General features: G+C 41.0%; 1 protein-coding gene across 1 annotated transcript in view; it reads left to right on the top strand.

Annotated features, from left to right (window-relative positions):
- The window catches only part of ripk4 (receptor-interacting serine-threonine kinase 4), a 57,602-nt gene that overhangs the window by 24,057 nt on the left and 16,682 nt on the right, over window positions 1-16,863 (top strand). Inside the window, exon 2 of the mRNA XM_072585705.1 lies at window positions 15,030-15,321. Within this exon, the coding sequence (XP_072441806.1) occupies window positions 15,030-15,321 (292 nt within the window). The remainder of the gene's footprint in view (window positions 1-15,029; window positions 15,322-16,863) is intronic.

The following is a 16,863-nucleotide window of genomic DNA, read 5'->3' as shown; positions in this document are numbered from 1 at the left end:
CATAGATCAGGTGAAGGTCTCTTCCCCAGGGTACAGGAATCCAAATATAGATGGCATAGGTTTAAGGTAAAAGGGGAAAGATTTAAAAAGGACAACTTTGTCATGCAGAGGGTGGTGTGTATATGGAATGAGCTGCCAGTGGAGGTGGTGGAGGCAAGTAGAATTGCAACATTTGAAAGGCCTCTGGATTGGTATGTAAATAGTAAGGGTTTAGAGGAATATAGGCCAAATCTTGGCAAATTGGACTAGATTAACTTAGGATAGCCTGTCTGTGCAGATGTCCTGGCAACATCTTCTGCACCTTCTCAAGTTTAACAATATCCTTCCTATAGAAGGATGACCAGAATTGTACACCGTATTCTAACAGTGGCCTCCTCAATATCCTGCCTGGCAGCAACATGTCCGAACTCATGTACTCAATGGTCTGACCAATGAAAGAAAATGTTCAAACACCTCCTTCACCACTCTGTTCACCCCTGATTCCACTCTTGAAGAATTGTGACATGATACTGGTTACATTGAAGCAATATTTGGTCAGTATAAACTTGATTGGTCAAAGGACCTTTCCTATACTGGAGACCTCTAGAATTCTAAGTTAGGATGAAATTTGGCATAATTTATTTTAATCAACCTATTCAAACATAAGAAATAGGAATGGAAGTAGGTTGTTCAACTCCTTGAGCATGGTCTGCCATTCAATATGTTCACGGTGGATCCAACATTCCTCGCATCCACTTTCCTACTCTTTCCCTGTAACCATTGATTCCCTTACTAATCAAGAAGTTGTCTTATGCCAAACCTCTGGGAAAAGTGGGACTTGAAACTAGATTTTCTGGCCCAGAGGTAGTGACTCCAACACTGTACCACAAAACTTCTTTGAAATTTGGTTTGATAGATGTTTTTTCATCAACCTGTTCAGAGATGTTGCACGCCTCTGGAGCTAGTGGGAGCTGAACCTGGGCCTCTTGGTCCACAAATAGAGACAGAATCACTGTGCTACAGAGCCCTTTTGGTTTTTAAATCTATTTGATGCTAATTAGCCAGACTACTTGGAATTTTTGTTGGATAGCAGTTATTTCTTAACCAACCCATTCGGATGTGTTATGACATCTTCAGGGACAGATGGGCATTGAACACAGACCAGGAGAAAGTGAGGTCTGCAGATGCTGGAGATCAGAGCTGAAAATGTGTTGCTGGAAAAGCGCAGCAGGTCAGGCAGCATCCAAGGAGCAGGAGAATCAACGTTTCAGGCATAAACCCTTCTTCAGGAATGAGGAAAGTGTGTCAAGCAGGCTAAGATAAAAGGTAGGGAGGAGGGACTTGGGGGAGGGGTGTTGGGAATGCGATAGGTGGAGGGAGGTCAAGGTGAGGGTGATGGGGAGGGGCGGAGAGGTCCGGACCTCTCCGGCCTATCACCCTCACCTTGACCTCCCTCCACCTATCGCATTCCCAACGTGCCCCCCCCCCCAAGTCCCTCCTCCCTACCTTTTATCTTAGCCTGCTGGACACACTTTCCTCATTCCTGAAGAAGGGCTTATGCCCGCAACGTTGATTCTCCTGCTCCTTGGATGCTGCCTGACCTGTGCTTTTCCAGCAACACTTTCAGCATTGAACCCAGACCTTCAAGCTCAGAGGTAGGGACACTATCCTTGTGCCTCAAACTTACTTCAGAATTTGGTATAAACTCACTGTTGAGTTTCTCTTCTACATTGATGCCTTTATTAATTGATTCATATTGGATCTAAGTTTTTTAACAATGTTAATTCCAATGTGCCAATGAACTGGTGCCATTTGAGCAGCTTGAGTTGAGGAATGGCGGCCAAAGTTATATGTGGGAAGAGTTAGGCATGTTGGAACAGGAAGTATATGTCACTTACATCTCTGGGTGGCTGCTACTTAGTAAACTGTGCGTGACTGCTGTCGATTACCAGCCCCACTACAGTCAAAAGCCAATTTGATGCAATCACATCAAGGATATCTCCAAAGCTCTTGGTGTGCCGTTGGCAATAATTACATGTGGGCAAGATGGTGCCCTTGGCCCAGTTCCAAGAGTTAAATGCTGTTTGTGACAGGGAGGTGTTTTTATAAATACAGAAGTGGATCAATGGTTAATGGGAGGGTTTGCTGCTGTCAAGTGTGCTTTTTAAGCCAAAGCAATAGTTACCAACAATGATTTGCATTTATGTAACACTGCGGGGGAGTGAGTGAGGAGTAAGGTTTTATCTTGTGATTGTGGTGGCTAATCTGAAAGATAAATAAACACTACTAGACTGTTAACAATACTAGATGGATACATCTCCTGAACATGTATATCCTAAGACAAAGAAAATCAGGGTGGGAAACAAAACCTGATGGGAAACATTGAAGAAATTTAAATCAAATGTCATTTATAGATTCATTGGTGCTGAAAAGGCCCGTTGGCTGATCGTGTCTGCACCAACGAAATTGCCACTAAGTGTGCTAATCCCAATTTCCTGCGCTAGTCCCATATCGCACTCTCAATGCATTGCCTGCCTGAATAACCCTCAGCTTGTGACAATGACTGTGTCCCAGGATTAATTCAGGCAATTTTTCTGAAATTATGCTGGCTTAAAAAAGGTGCAAAATTAATCCCAGAATTGTAAATGCAGCAGCAAAAAAAAGTCTTATTACAAATTGTAAAAGTTTCCCAATTTCAAAGGCTTCTTCAAATTCCATGTTCATAAACATCATGTCTGATTTATTTAGAGTCTGAGACATACAGCATGGAAAAAGATCCTTCGGTCACACATATCCATGCTGACCACATATCCTAAATTAATCTAGTCTCATTTGCCAGCATTTGGCCCATATCCCTCTAATCCCTTCCTATTCATATACCCATCCAGATGCCTTTTTAAATGCTGTAATTGTACCAGCCTCCTCCACTTCCACTAACAGCTCATTCCATACACTCCGCACCCTCTGCATGAAAAAGTTGCCCCTTGGGTCCCTCCTCTCAAACCTATGCCCTCCAGTTTTGGACTCCTGTACTTGGGGGTGGGGAAGACCTGGTCGATTTACCCTACCCATGCCCCTCATGATCTTATAAATCTCAATAAGGTCACCCGGCAGCCTCTGACACTCCATGGAAAACAGCCCCACCTTATTCGGCCTCTCCCTATAGCTCAAACCCTTCAACCCTGGCAGCATCCTTGTAAATCTTTTATGAACCCTTTCAAATTTCACAACATTTTACCTATAGAAAGGTGACCAGATCAAATGCAGTATTCTGAAATTGGCCTAATCAATGGCTTGACCTCTTAACTCATTCTTTATGTAATGCCAGTCACAAACTCAGGATGTCCCAATACTTACAATCAATAAATTACTTTTAAAACACAAAGTAGTAAGCACTGTAAACTTTTGTGCAGTATAAACTCCCACAGATAGCAACATGATGACGACGACGACGACGACGACGACGACGACGACGACAACGACAGTGCGGAAACAGGCCCTTCAGCCCAAGTCCACAGCAACCCTCTGAAGAGTAACCCACCCAGACCCATTCCCCTACCCCATTAACCCACATTTACCCTGGACCAATGCACCTAATCTACACATTCCTGAACACTATGGGCAATTTAGCATGGCCAATTCGCCTAACCTGCACATCTTTGGATTGTGGGAGGAAACCCATGCAGACACAGGGAAAATGTGTAAACACAGACAGCTGCCAAGGCTGGAATTGAACCCAGGTCCCTGATGCTGCGAGGTAGCAGTGCTAACCACTGAGTTCACCATGCCACCCATGGGTTTTTTTCTGCTCCGTTCATTGTGGTTAGTTGCGGATAGTGACTAGCAGGGCAGCTTGGTGGTTAGCATTGTTGATACTGCACCAAGGAACCAGGATTGATTGTAGAGGGTTTCAATAGTAAATAGGGGGTTACAGGTGTAGTGATTGTAACAGGTTGGTCAAGTGGACCTCACAGAATAAAAGTTCTCTGGGGTTGTTAACCTGGTCCAACAATCAGGGAGCCCTGGCTGACAGAGATAAACAGGAGTGTTGCCCTCTGAGAAGGGCAATGCTTGTCACTGGCCACTCAGGTGTTTCCTTTGTTTCTGGAGGTGGAATATAAATAAAGATTTACATGTTTTTTTCACTGTCTGACATATACACACACACACGACATGGGTACTGGGGGATTTAAAAAAAAATAAACAGGAGTGTCAAGAGATTCTACACAAAGGGTGATTTGGTGATGGGATACCATTTCTTCTCTCCCTCCCCCCTTCTCTCTCTCTCTCTCTCTCTCTCTCTCTCTCTCTCTCTCTCTCTCTCTCTCTCTCTCTCTTTTCCCCCCCCACCCAGTGGAGTCATCTCAATGGTTGCAAGAGAAAGCACATTCCTTTGCAACAATCATCTTTGAGTTGGGGTAAGCATTTCTGGTATCATGCTGTTATTTGGGCAGTTTGGCTCATTCAATCCAGCCATCAAAGCCAGGGCCCAGTATGTGGAAATGATGCAATATTTTGTCTGGGCAAATGACATTGGAGCAGATGAAAAGCAATGAGTAATTTTCCTGACAGCTTTTTTCAGTTAATAGAAGCCTAACTTTTTTCCTGAGCCACTGTATACTAAAGCAAGGATGCTTAAAAAGGAGATTGAGTCTCCCAACTTGAGGGATTGACCGTAAGCTGGCTGGCCACAATCCGTGTACTGTGCACACATAGATAAAGGGTGACTTGGTAATGGGGAGAAACAACAAGAGGATCAAAGGTTCTGTTCACTCAGTGCTGGTTCTGAGGAAGCTGGGTCAGTGTCAAGGACTCCATGTGTAAATAAAGGGTGATTTGGTGATGGGATATTGGCCTCTGACTTCACTTCAACAGTGATAGAGTGTGGAGCTGGGTCTGGGTCATGTGCTGTTTGGAGGGTCACTGCGGGCGTGATGGGCCAAATAGCCTGTTTCCGCACTGTAGGGATTCTATGAAACACTCACTCATGGCTACAATTGTTCTTTAACAACAGGATATAGTTTGTTTACTTCATCATGAAATAAACTTAAGCTCTACATAGTATATATTTTAACACAAATATTTAAACAGATTTTCAACCTATTTCCCAAAACTATCCATGACTCCTCTTAAGAGGACTTGTGCTCCTATTTCAACTTTTTAAATTTCTCCTTATTTCTCCTAGTTTCTTTTAAACTGTCAGGACAATTTTCAATTCTGTTCAAGTCTCACAGCATTAACCTTTCATAATTCTGAGCTTTCTTTCGAATATCCTGAGTTGCATAAACTTGGTAATAAACATTGGTACTGCAGTGATTTCTTTCCGTTGAACTGAACTCTGCTGGAGGAGAAAACTAAAACTCAAGTCTGAACTCCACTCTTAATTCTTCTCAAGTAAGACCCCTGTGTTTCCTGAAATTGAAAACAAAACTATGTGTTTACACTGTATAAACCCTTATATGTTCTGAGGGTTTCCCAAGACTTGATGGCAGTACCATGTTGCCTTAAAACTAATATGGTTATGTCACTGTTTCAGAGAGACTTTCTGACCTTTTATTTTGAAAGTAAGCACAGCACAATCTTCATATGTTACACATACCTATTTTTGCTTTTTACTACAATCCAAATTTCAAAAATGATCTCTCCATTTATTCACCTTCCATCATAATGCAGTATCAGTTTAATGTCTTGCCTGAAAGATAACCGTCAATGGTGCAGCACTTCCTGGAGCATCTGGCTTCGATTTTCTGCTCAAGTCTTTGAAGCAGAACTTAAGCCCGGACCTCTGAGGTGTGTGGGCTACTAACTGAGGGCACTGGTGGGCGTTAATGTTGGTCTGACAGTTTGAAACTTTAATTTTAATGATCTAACAAAGGAATCTGTAATAATCTATAACTCCGACTCATTACCACTGAGCAACACTGGCTCCTAGTTAAGCAATCCTTGGACTTTTAACATTTGAATCCTTGTTTTTAAATTACTTTCTGGCCTCGTCCCTCCCTAGCTTTATAACATCCTTCAGAGCAACACCCTTTTGAGGCTTCTGTGATCTTCTGAATTTCAAACAACATAAAACCTGCTGATTTTAATTGCCATACTGTTGGTAACAAGCCCTTAGCTGACTAGGTGGTAGTGTGCTGAAATTCCCACCTAAACAGTGTCATCTCTCGTCCTCTTTAAGACACTCTTCAAAATCCACCTCTTGGATCAAGCTTTTGTTCACCTGCTTTTATTAATCATCTTGTGTGACTTGATGTCAGGTCTTATTTGTCAGTGCACCTGTGAATTTTTTTTAGTTAATTTACAGGTGTTCTGTGAATACTTGCTGTGGGTTATGGAGTATGCTAAGAGGTTGATGGGAAACCTGGATCTAAATTGACACTGGAAAAATCGAATTTTACATTGCAAAACATTTTGTTGGGAACAAATTACTACAGATGCTAGAGTCTATACTGAAAACAACAAATGCTGGGGATCACAGCAGGTCAGATAGCATCCATGGAGGTACTATTTTAAAGTTTGCTGTTTACCAAGTGTTCCCACAGTGTCTCAGTGGTCAGCACTGCTGCCTTTCAGCTCCAGGGACCTGGGTTCAATTCCATCCTTGAGCGACTGTGCAGATTCCATACAGGCGTTCTCCCTACGTCTGTGTGGATTTCCTCCAGGTGCTCTGGTTTCCTCTGCCCACAGTCTAAAGATGTGCGAGTTAGATGGATTAGCCATGAGAAATGTAGGGTTACGGGAATGGGATGGTTCTAGGTGGGATGCTCTATGAAGGCCTGGTGTGGAATCAATGGGCCGAATCTGTGATCTATCTATGATGATTACCAAAATAGAAGCTAGTGACTAAAACAGCTACAAGTAAATGTATATTAAGCCGCATACATTCTTCATATCATTCAGGTAGGTGCAATTTCAAAGACAAGGTGTCACTATTCCAATTCAATTGCCACCATCCAATAACTTAAACTGACCAAAAGTATGTAAAATGGCCCAGTGACATTAAAAATTGTGCAACATTCTATATTTGTTCCTATTGTTGGTGATGTACTACATGTCTTCACAAATTAGATGAAGATGGGACTAACCATTCATTGGCTCTATTACTGGAATAATGGCATGTTTGCTTAAGCCACAATGTCCCAATGATAATCATTACTGGCTTTTTGATAGCGAGGAGCGTCATTGCTAATGTGGAATTGTAAACTTCCTAATAGCGAAAGGAGCAAAAAAAATTAAAATGTTGTGCCTAGGAGGCAGAGATTCTGTTTTATCACTTTCCTTGACATCCATCAGTAATGGTACTCTTCTCTCTCATGCAAGTGCAGTGTGTGATGCCTGAAATATATAAATAACATCGCCTCTTCATGTAAAATAGGGCATGAATGGAATGTTAGACCCAGAGCAGAGTAGGTTCAACTTGGGTTTCGTTCTGGTTAGATAACATCCTGTGTAGTTGAGAAGCAGCTCGTTGTCCATTCCTAATTGCCCTAAGGAGGGCTGGTGGGACATTGGCTTGAACCGATGAAGGGCTTATGCCGGAATGTCGATTCTCCTCCTCAAGTGCTGCCTGACCTGCACTTTTCCAGCCCCACACTCTCGACCCTTGAAACAATAGAGTCCTTGTCTAGGAAATGGCAAATTGTTGCCCAGCTTTGAAGAAGGGATGATATTGCTGGACAAAGACACATTTTAGTTGAATTCTTTTTGTCTCTCTCTTATCAGGATAGTTCACAAGAATTCAATTTAAGGGGAAAATGAGCATTTTGACTGCAAGAGGAGAGTGCTGATTGGTTGATTGACAAGTGAATGCTGACTGGTGAAGGCACTGCAGCAGAGAATAACTTCTAATTTTTTATATTCATCCATAGAATGAGCACATCATTGGCTAGGCCAGCATTTGCTGCCCATCCCTAATTGCCCCGCGGACTGTTAAGTCAACCACATTGCTGTGGGTCTGGTTCACATGTAGGCCAGGCCAGGTAAGGATGATTTCCTTCCCAAAAGGGTATTAGTGAACCAGATGATGGGTTTTTCTGACAAACAGCAATGGATTTGTGGTTTTCATTAGGCTCTTAATTGCTGATTTAAATTAAATTCAAGTTCCACCATTGCCATAGTGGGATTTGAACTCCAGTCCCCAGAACATTACCTGGGTCTCTTGAATATGCATGTACAAATTCATTTTGTCTGCAAAGAGCAGGGCTTTCAGTCCACAAATTTGCCAGAGTACAAATGACCATGTGAAAGTGGTTGGCCTTGTGATCCTTTGCACTCTCAGGACTACTTGAATGGTGATTATATATTCAAGTTTAGGTTGGTGAATAGCTTGGAGGTGATTATGCTCCTACAGTATTTCTCATTACATTGGATGATTATACTGGAATTTAAAAGTGGCACCTGTGAAGAAAGCCTTGTGTTGGTCTGTTCCTGGGTCAAACCATTTTCTTGTAATTTTCCTCCCTCTGGCTTGCACTGTTGATTCTTGTTTTGTAAGGTTTGCTTTGGTGCTGGAATTCAGCCGTGTACTCTACTCTTCATATGCGGTTTTCTTGCATTATTTGAGCAAATTCTTGTCACCTTGACCCGAATAAGTAATTTCTTCATGGCCAGTAAAGTTGTAACCTTACAATAATAGACCTATCCTTCACACACAATTGGGTCCTAAGTGTGTGTGCATAATGCTTAAGCATCGATAAACATTGCATGACGTCAATGGGAGAAGTGATGGTGTCTCACCACTAGACTATTAATCCAGAGACTCTAGACCTGGATTCAAAACCTGTCAAAGAAGATGACGGAATCTGAAATTAATTTTAATAAATTTGAATTTATTATTTAGTCAAATAATAACCATAAACTGTTTGTTTGTTTGGAAAAAGCCATCTGCTGCTCTAATCTCCTTTTTCAGGAAGGGAATCTGCTGTCCTAATCTGGTCTGGCCTAGATGTAACTCCAGATAAGCACCATTGTGGATGGCTCTTAATTACCTCCATTAATTCCTCAGTTAGGCATGAATGATAAATGATGGCCTAGTGTGGGAATTGAACCCATGCTGTTGGAATTATAGGCTGGACAGTTGGTTTGCCAGACTCCCAAGTTCTTCAGCATTCCTGATTTCTAAACGTGTTTGTTGCTGGCAGACATGCCTCCAGTTGATTGGAGTGTAAACCCTGAACTTTCCCTACACCTCCTATTTCTCTTTCTTCCTTTCAGAATCTCATCCTTTTCAAACATACCTTTTTAGTTGTCTGACCTCATCTCTCCTCATGTGACTTGGCATCAAATTCTGCTCCTAAACAATCTTGTGAATTGCCTTGGGATATTATGATGTTAAACACTTGTATTGATATTTATACGTTCTTGATTAGGGAAAGAAAAATTCCTACTGAAAATCAGGTCCTGACTTGACTTTTCATGAGAGCACATCATGGGCAATGATGTGTAACATGAGCATTAAACCTTCTGAAAAGCAGGAAGAAAAATAAATTGGCCTTTGAATAAATGGAGTGGGGATATTGTATGAACACAATGACTTTCTTTGAGTGAACATTCACTCTTTGGCACCTGATCAAATGTTAATATCTACAACTTGTAGTGAGAGTCCTGGGCATCTGAACCAGGCACCTAGGCACTTTTCAGTTGATGTCAATCAAACTTTCAGGAGGCATGACTTGGAGATGCTGGTGTTGGACTGGGGTGGGCAAAGTTAAAAATCACGCATCAGGTTATAGTCCAACAGGTTTATTTGGAACCACCTGATGAAAGAGCAGTGCTCCAAAAGCTATTTCCAAATAAACCTGTTGGACTATAACCAAGTGTTGTGATTTTGTTTTTTGGAGAAAGTGAGGACTGCAGATGCTGGAGATCAGAACTGAAAAATGTGTTGCTGCTTTCTAGCGACACACTTTTCAGTTGTGATTTTTTTTTAACTTTTTTCAGGAGGCAGGAAGCCCGGGTTAATTATCACTCTGCAGGCCAGAGTTTCTATGGCCAATGGCAGATTCAAGTGAATTTTGTTAAATAAACACAGAAACCAGAACGATTCCAGTTAAATTTTGAATTGAATTCCCTCCCTAATGGCATTGTGGCTCAGCCTGTATTTGGTGGACTGCAGCGATTCAAGAAGGCAGCTCACCACCACCACCTTCTCAAGGGCAATTAGGGACAGGCAATAAATGCTGGCCCATCCAGCAATGCCCACATCCCAGAAAGAAAGAAAAAGCTCCGTCTACCTCCATTTCACACAAGTAAAAGTCTTACACCATTGATATAAAAACAGAAGATGATCAAAATACTCAGCTGATCAGACAGCATCTGTATTTGATATCGCATATCAGCGATCTTTCATGAGAACATTAACAGTTGATGCAGAACTATAAATAATTACCAATAAAATATATCTATACTTTTTAGATTACTTACTTAGTGTGGAAGCAAGCCCTTCGGCCCAACAAGTCCACACCGACCCGTCAAAGCGCAACCCACCCAGTCCCATTCCCCTACATTTACCCCCTCACCTAACACTACGGGCAATTTAGCATGACCAATTCACCTAACCTGCATACCTTTGGACCGTGGGAGGAAACCAGAGCACCCGGAGGAAACCCACGCAGACGGGGAGAATGTGCAAACTCCACACACAGTCGCCTGAGGCGGGAATTGAACCAGGGTCTCTGGCGCTGTGAGGCAGCAGTGCTAACCACTGTGCTACCCAAAACTCCTCATGCAATGTTCCTTCATACGCAAAGGAGATCTGTTTTCTGTGGTGGGCAATGGGTATGGGATTGGTAGGATACCAAACAAGGGATGAAGGTTCTCTCCATTTAAAATGTGGAAGTAATTCTCTTTGCATTTTATGAGGGTTTCTTGCAACGATATTGTAATGTTCCTTGATATAGCTTTGGAACACTAGATCCTATTGTCCCTAAGTGACATCTTCATTACCCACAGTGGTTTATTTTGATTTGCTTTCTGAATGTGATCATTATTTTGGCTAATCTATGTTGTGTGTTATGCAGTGTTGACTCAGAATCTAAGCCCAGTAGAAACTAGGTAAAATGACCAGCACGAGAGAGGAAAATAGGATCTTCTATCCAGTTTATATTGAATTAGAATCCTACAATTGTTTTATTTTTGTTTTGTAAATGTGAATCTCCTCTAGTTGAGGTCTCCCTTTTTTCTTAAGGAAGGATACACTTGCTTTGATAACTTCATGAACTTTCTCTGAACTGATTCCTGGCATGAAGAGAATTAATATGTGACTGAGGGTTAGACCTAAAACTCATTAGGGGTTTCAAATGAGGAGATATGATCTTGATGTATGCGGGACTCTGATGGAGGTTGACAGGGTGGATGCTAAGTGGATGTTGCCCCTTGAGGGGGCGGGGGTGCAGTGAATCTAAAACCATTGGATACAGTTTCAGAATAAAGCATCTCTCACTTGAACGAAATCAGGAGAAATTCATCTTTTGAAAGTCAATGAATCTTTTAGGATTTCCTAAACCAGGCAACAATGAAGGCTGTTTTATTGAGTGTATCCAAGGAAACGTTAGATTCTTTTTTTGACCTACAAGGGAGTCGAGAGCTATGTTAGGCTGGCAGAAAGTGGAATTGAGGTCTCGATTAGATAAGCCATGTTCAAATTGAAAAGTGGAAAAGGCTCAAGGAGCCAAATAGCTGACTGCCAATCCCTTAGTCCTTTTGCTCTTATGCTGGACTATGGCATATTTCCAATATCACGCATCCTGTGTCAACATCATGAACTCAGATCAAGGTCATGTTAAATACAAAGTAAAGTCCCTTCCATTTAAGTCCAGATAATGTACTTTATCCCAATCTTCAGAAGATGTCTGATGTTTCTCTGGTAGCCTTTTTGGGTAGGGACTGTAATTTTAATACCAGATGAGGGTCTGTTTGTACTGAGGTGGCTATTGTTTTTGAATAGATTTCAGACTATACAGGCATGTGCACTTAAGTGGCATCACGATATATAATGTCAGAATATAAATATACTCTCATCTTCTCAGTCAATGTCTTGTCCATCTTCTCAGACAATGGAGTCAGCGTAGTGTTTAATCAGTCTGTTTTGTGTATGCAATGCATAGCAACATCAATAAGCATAAACCCCAGAGTATGTTAGTGTTACTAATAAGCTTCAAAACAAAAGCCCAATCTTTGGTTTGAGCCAATATATTGAGGATCACATACTGTATCATCCCATACTAGTAATGATATTTGATCAAGAAACTACATTAGTGACCTACGGTGATTTGAAAACTGGCGAATCTCATTCTACACAGGACCCACGTTGTCAGAGTATCGTGTATTCCATTATTCTAAGCAGGCTTCATACCCAGATTCTGCAAGTCAAAAGGTAAAGTTGGGTTAAATGACTTCAAATGTGATTTGGGTATAGATGACGCACTTGCTCTGGAATGTCATGGTGGTGGGAATTGTTCCTAGTGGAATGCAGCCATAAGCATTAACTAGTGACCATAAAAGTTTGTCTGAGCATGTCAGAGACTTCCTCAAGTTTCTTCAAAAGAGAGATTTGACAAATCTCTGAACTTCAGAGCTTTTGGAGGTGTTGGAAGTAGACCATAGGGATCATTGTTTATTTTGGAAGAGCAGACTTTGTGAGCTCTTTCAAAGAATGAGTCATAAATATGGATGTGATTGGTATATATTTGTGTCTAAAACAAAGTGCTTGCATCCTTTTTATCTGCACTAAATAGCACGGCCACTGTTAAACATTTAAGCACAATACAGAAAACTACACTGCTAATGTAACATGGGAATAAATACAACAATATTTCCATTTATTTCCTAAATGAATGGGCCTGTCAATTCTACAGAACAGGTTGAGTAAAAATTGCTGAAGGCATACAGACGTTTTACTGACACACCTGATGATGTGATGAGTTTACATTGGACTCCTTTTCACTGGAATGTTAAGCTCCAGTTGCTATGAGTGTTTTGTTTCATGTGGCAATCTTGTCTTGGAGATCTAACTTCTATCCGTCTGGCTCCAGTCAGTCTCTGGATTATGTCAACAGGAGACACTATTCTTGCTCAATACTTTATCTCCAAAATGTCATTTGGGAGGTATATTTTAATAGACTTTTTATAAACTTAAGTGTGATTTCAGTCATTGTACAATGTATTGGGGCAACGTTACAAGTGTAAACTGTTCCATGATACTATAGCTGTTTTCCATGTTGGATCCCTGATAGGTTAAGTCAATAAAATCTCAGTAGCACAATTGCAGGGTCTAATATTGACTTTAAATTCATAAAGTCATAGAGTCAAATAGCACAGAAACCGAGCCTTTGCTCTGAACAGACCACGTCAACCATGCTTCCAAACTAAACTAGTCCCACCTGCCTGTGCTTGACCCACTTCTCTCCAAATCTTTTTCTATTCATGAACTTATCCAAATGTCTCTTAAATGCTGTAACTGTTCCTGCATCCACTTTCTCTAACAGTTCATTTCACACATGAACCGCTCTGTACAAAAAAAGTTGCCTCTCATGTCCTTTTTTTTTAAAAATCTTCCTCCTCTCACCTTTTTTAAAAAAAGTGTCCTCACCGTTTTGAACTCCCTCAGCTGAGGGAGCAACACTTGTCATTCACCTTATCTATGCCACTCATGATTTTTATAAACATCAAGTAGAGGTGATGAGATAGTGATCAGAACCTTGGTGGCTATTTGTCATTTCTTCCTGAATCGGAGGTCAAGGATCCAATTGTGACGTCACAGTCAGTGCTTCCGCCCAGGTCAAAGTTAGCATTCTTCTAGATGTGTGTCATAACATGTCTGAACAAGTTGATTCAGAAATATCTATGAAACACTTTTTTTTTTGTTCTGAATATTTCGGCAATAAACTCTGTGGTACCATATCCAGTAAAACATTGGTTACATTTATGTTGCAGAGCTACTTTCACACTAGCTAAAGCCCAGTTCAATACATGGTGCAGACTACCTTCTCTCGTTTAGCATGGGGCTTATAGGCTAACGTTACAAATGGCCAAGGCAAACTTATTTAATCAATTCCAACCCCTATTGCTTCCCTGCTGGCCCTGGCCTGAGCTTGGATGGGAGAAGAATTTTAATTGTGCGGAGCTCTGTAGTGGAGGAAGCACAAAATGCTGGAGATCACAACAGATCAGGTAGCATCCATGGAGAGAAACCCAGGCTAACATTTCGAGTGCAGATGACTCTTCAGACCTAACATGAGATGAAGAATCATCTAGAACTTGAAACATTAGCTTGTGCTCTCTCTCCATGGATGCTGCCTGACCTGTGATCTCCAGCATTTTTTTTGTTTTCAGGACCGATTCCAGCATCTGCAGTACTTGGCTCCTCTGTATAGATACAGGAGTAGGCCATTTTTGCATTTGAGCCCTCTACTATTCAATTACATTGTGTATAATTTGTTACATTTTTCTACATCCCTGAAACAGAGAAAAGTCTCCTATTTGTAATTTTTCAGTGTCATCTAGTGTGTATAGTTTTTTGGGGGAAAGAGTTCCCAAATTCCATTCCCTCCTGATGCAAAAGGTACTTCCTGACATCCACCCTCTCTTTCTGAATGCTTGGTGTGAATTTTCAAGTTGGAAACACTTACTCTGGACTTCCTGACCAGAAGGAATACTTTTCTCAATCCTATCAAGTCCTTTAATCAGCTGAAATCATTCAGTTAGATCAACCCTTAATCTTATGAGGAAATGCAAGATTTAGTTCCAAACTAGTTTTAAATTAATCCTTTAAGCCCCAAAATTGTTCTGTTGAATCTATGCCTCACCATTTCTCAAGCCAAATGAGTTTGGTACTTGAGCTTTTTTATTGAATTAGCTAGAAGTTAACCAAAACCAGGTAAGTTGGGAGAAGTACAAATCAAAGTAAACCAGCTTGTATTGATTCCTGTCTGGCATTGAAGTCATGACTTTTACTTCTTTGTTTAGAAGAGGTTTTCAATCACACCTCTTCCAAATGGTATTCCAGTGTCAGATCAGAGTAGTATTTGTTCCTTCCTTGTGTTTTGCAGAGAGAATGCAGAGCTGCTAGATGAAGCTAAGAAGATGGAAATGGCAAAGTTCCGCTACATACTCCCAGTGTATGGGATCTGCAAGGATCCAGTGGGGTTAGTTATGGAATACATGGAGACTGGATCTTTGGAAAAACTGTTGGCCTCTGAAGTGTTACCATGGGAACTGCGTTTCCGTATCATCCATGAGACGGCGGTGGGCATGAATTTTCTACATTGTATGTCGCCACCCTTATTACATCTTGATCTGAAACCTGCAAACATACTTCTGGATGCACACCATCACGTCAAGGTAATTGATGGCGATCTAACAGAAGCGTTTTTTTTTGTTTTTCTTCCTATCATGATGTTAAGCAATCCAATTTTCCTTTCTCTCAGTACGTAACCCAATCCCATTCTTGCTGTTTCCAGCTGTGTAATCCAATCATTTGTGGAACCTAACCTCCTATATCATTCTGCAGATGGTCATCTGTCTGATTAATCAGTCAATCAAGACTGTTTGTTTGAGATTCACTCCTTTTGTTCTGGTCTCTGCTCAGCACTTTTCCTAGTGGTAACGCTGAGACTGAGAAAACCCTTACTGGGAAATTGTTGGCTACTCTTATTGAGCATGAGATATCCCATTCTGTCTGTGTTGACTCTTTTTTTTTTTGAAAGGGCTATCTAATTAATCCCATTTGTTCTGGTCTTGTTTCATTTAAACTGGTAATATTTTTCCCTTTTTCAAGTAATTTCCAATTTTGGAAGGTATTAAAAATGGATTCCAGATCAACACAACTCTCAATATTTCAAAAGAAATGTACTTATTTCCTCACTAGATTAAGAGGGATAAGGGTCAAATGCAGGCAAGTGGGATTAGTTCGGTTTAGAATACCTGGTTGGTTGGCATGGATGAGTTGGACTGGAGGGCCTGTTTCCATGCTGTATGATTCTATCTCAAATCTGTCTCCATGCATACTGACTGTCCCTGATTCCTCTTCGTTTACTCTGTTACAATCTCACACAAATCTGAGCATCTCTATTTAATCTCCACTTTGCTCTTCTCTAAGGAGAATAACTGTACCATCGCCAATTTTGACCATACCTTACAATTCCATGGTTTGCTTTGTTGAAACGTGCCCATTGGAAGGAAAAAGGTCTAGCATACAAGACATTGCTCTCATTTAAGACTGTTATATGACTCTCTCACCATTTTAATATTGACTTTAGAAAAAGGTAACCTGAGCTGTCTTTTTGCTGAAATGTCAACTAATTTCATTCATCATTTATGAACATGAGTGGTTCTTCTGTTGCTGCTGAAACCCTCCATAATATTGCCTGAATCTATCCCTGCCTTAGCTCATCTGCTGTTGAAACTATTAGGCTTACCTTCAAACTTGTAGATTCTGACTATTCTAATGCACACCTGGCTGGCCTCTTACATTCTATGCTATGTAGAATTGAGGTTGTCCAAACATCTGCCCTGTTCTGACGCCAAATTCCATTTAACACTTGCCCTACAGACCAACACTGAAGAACTGGACTTGAAGTGTTAACTCTGCTTTCTCTCCACAGATGCTGTCAAACCTGTGGAGCTTCTGTAGCCATTTCTGTTTCAGATTTCTGCATCCACAGTTCTTTTATGTAATACATTGACCTACATTGACTTCCAATGAGGCAAGGAAACATTCCTGATTTTAGCTGCTGCGTGTTTAGCTCCCTAGGGCCTAAACTCTGAAAATCCCCTCTTTAAACCTTTTTTTTAATCTTGTTAATTCATTGCTTTCAAGGTGCTCCCTGAAAATGACTCTTTTTGGTCATCTGCTCTAATGCCATCTTTTCACTTGGTGTCCTA

The sequence above is a fragment of the Chiloscyllium punctatum genome, chromosome 15 (assembly GCF_047496795.1).
Source record: "Chiloscyllium punctatum isolate Juve2018m chromosome 15, sChiPun1.3, whole genome shotgun sequence".
Classification (NCBI taxonomy): domain Eukaryota; kingdom Metazoa; phylum Chordata; class Chondrichthyes; order Orectolobiformes; family Hemiscylliidae; genus Chiloscyllium; species Chiloscyllium punctatum.
The sequence above is the reverse complement of the archived record's forward strand: the minus strand, read 5'-3'. Positions and strand labels throughout refer to the sequence as shown.